Below are 2,826 nucleotides of genomic sequence, written 5' to 3' on the forward strand. Positions count from 1 at the left end.
CCTCTTCTCGGCGCCCCCGGCAGGGCAGCAGCCACCCCCCCGGGGACACGGACCGCCGGCCGCGCCGCACTGCCTCGTCCCGCCGCGCCGCGGCCGCCGTTACCTGGCGTCCAGCCCGCGGCCCAGCATCATCATGGCGGCGGCGGCCGCCAGCGGGGAGGAGGCTGCGCGGCGCGGCGCGCGCCCCGTTGCCATGGGCACCAAGCACCGCCCCGGCCCTGAGGGGTGCGCGGGGAGCGGCGGCACCGCCCCCCCCCCTGGTGGCGCGGGGCGGGCGGCGGCGGCGCCCGGGGACGGGGACGGCGGTCCCCAGCCCCCCAGCAGCCCCGCGGGCAGCCCCGCCGCAGGGCGGCCAGGCCTTGAGCCCCCCCGCCGGGGCGGAGCAGGCCGGGCGTTGGGTGCCTCTCCCGGCCTCGCTGTGCCCGGGAGCCCGTGGCCGCGGCCTGGCCCTGACCCTGCTCAGGAGCGCGAAGGGCCGCGACCGCCCCTCAAAACAGCCCCCTCAGGAAAACGTGAATTTAAACCAATTTGTTTAGGATTAGTTTTTTAACTTAGCTTTTTTGTATCAATTTACTGCTGTTAAGAGTGGCTTTATAAGCCAAGTCAGGCTGAAGTTTTAATTAAGCTAAAGCAAACTCTCTTTTAAATAACGAGGATCTAAACAGTTGTTTGCATCAGCTAAGCTAAAAAAATGGTGTCATTTTTCTCTGAGTGAAGCTTATGAAATCAATGGTAAAACTCATCTCAAGGTTTGCAACATTAAGGTAATAATGTAGAGAGAGTAATAAATGTAATCTTACAATATCCTTCAGAGGACCCGTGGGTGAGATGTCAACTGTTACCTAAGTCCTACTTTCCTCCTTTCACTTACAGGCTTGAGATGAGAAACTCTAAGGTTTATTGATCAATCAACACACTATTAATAATCTAATAAATCAGCTAAATGACCAATGAACTAATAATCACATTGCTATTATTAATTTACAATTTTATCATTCTTCACACTGCTGTAATTACTATGTTACGGTTTATCACTCTTAAGGCTTACTAGTTATACACAGCTACTGCTGAATTAGTTCTATCACCTTTCTCTACCATCTCACGCTGCTTATTATTAGGGTGCAATTCAATCCGTCTTCACTCTCTCCTCTCACACCAAGTGTTTTGGACATCGACCTGACGGCAAGTCCTGTGGGTTGCTCAAGGGGATTCCCTCCAGCATCCCAGTGGGCTTGGATCTGCAGGTCAGCTTTGCGACAGTCCCTAGGTATCTGCACTCCTACTGTTGGAAGAGCAATCCTCTGTCATTTATTGACTAATTTTGTAGTTTATTCTCCATTTTTTTCTGTCACTCGACATTCTTTTTCACCGTGCTTATGCTTCCCTTTTTCTGCCAAATCTCCTCCCAAATAAATAACCTGCCCCTCATTATTTTTCCCTCATTTCTTGATTTTGCTACATCTGTACCCAAATTTGGTGGGTTTGATACTGTTAGCAGGGCAATTTTGGCTTTACTACTGATATGATTAGCTATGTACTGGTGGTCTCACAGGGTTCTGTTCCCCCCAAAGTCCCCCAAATTTCCCTTCAGTTGTCTGGTTCATACTGGATACAGATTGTTTATCTTGCAGCTCTGTCTCTGAGATGTATCATTCTACTTTAGCCTTGGTTCCTTTACCTGGTTCCAATTAAGTTTAAGCGCTTTAACCTACGTGCAAACAGTCCACTTATCAGAGCAAGGCTCATCCTGTTACACGTTTTTGCCACTCTGTTTTTGTGCTCACACAGCATCCTGGTCTTAAGTGCTTAATTACAAATCAATGGCTTTGACATGTTATTTTGGTCAATCTCCTGGTTTTCTGCAAAGGTCCTGTCTTATGAGGCCTGGTACCCCAGCAGCACCTCTTGTTCACAGATTCTAACCTGGTTCTGTATCAGGARCCTCCAAAGTAGAAAGCATCTGTTCTACTAGGAGTGTGCTGAAACACGCTCACCCAGGAAAACTAAAGCAAACAAGTGTTAGAACACCGAGAAGTTCTTACAGAGTAAAGTGCTGTTGTATGAGGTGCTGTATACATATTGTAAGAAGAAGTAAAAAGTTATTTGCTTCAAATTATGAGCCAATGAGGGACAAAGACTGATGCCTTGACACTTAATGAGAGGGTAAAATACTTTGAAAATAAGAAAAAGTTACTTGTGAATGAAATCAAAAAGGGAGATGTCACTGGAACAAGACACAAGAGAGGAATGACAGCTAATCTTCAGCTATTACAAACTGAATCTACTTCAGTCCTGAAAACCTTTGCACAGGCATTTAGAAAACTTAACTTATATATGCTGATTTCACATATGATTTGACTTAATAGTTCTTAATATGATACAACAGATAGTCCTGGAATGAATGACCCGCAAGCGTCAACTGCRCATAAAAAGTCGAAAAGAATTATTATAATGTCATGAAGGCCTGCTGAAATTTTGAGTCATTGCAGAATGCATAAGAGCACAGGCTGCAGAAATCATGGAGTGGAAAAATATTTTTATACTATGATTTAGAAATAATTATGGAGAATTATGTTGAAAGTAATGCCAAATTTCCTGCTCATTACAGAATCACACAGAATCGCTGAGGTTGGAAGGGACCTCTGGAGATCATCTAGTCCAACCCCCCTGCTCAAGCAGGGTCACCTAGGGCACGTTGCACAGGATTGCATCCAGGCGGTTTTTGAATATCTCCAGAGAAGGAGACTCCACAACCTCTCTGGGCAACCTGTCCCAGTGCTCTGTCACCCTCACAGTAAAGAAGTTTTTCCTCATGTTCAGATGGAA

General features: G+C 46.9%; 1 protein-coding gene across 2 annotated transcripts in view; it reads right to left on the reverse strand.

The window, feature by feature from the left end:
• FAM92A (family with sequence similarity 92 member A) overlaps positions 1 to 178 on the reverse strand; it is a 28,340-nt gene extending 28,162 nt beyond the window's left edge. For both annotated transcript variants that reach the window (XM_026081000.1, XM_026080999.1), the window contains exon 1: positions 104 to 178. In XM_026081000.1, coding sequence (XP_025936785.1) covers positions 104 to 135 — 32 coding nt within the window. In that variant the 5' untranslated portion in view covers positions 136 to 178. The remainder of the gene's footprint in view (positions 1 to 103) is intronic.
• Positions 179 to 2,826: the final 2,648 nt, after the last annotated feature.

The sequence above is a fragment of the Apteryx rowi genome, unplaced genomic scaffold (assembly GCF_003343035.1).
Source record: "Apteryx rowi isolate R43461 unplaced genomic scaffold, aptRow1 scaffold_533, whole genome shotgun sequence".
NCBI classification, from domain to species: Eukaryota; Metazoa; Chordata; class Aves; order Apterygiformes; family Apterygidae; genus Apteryx; species Apteryx rowi.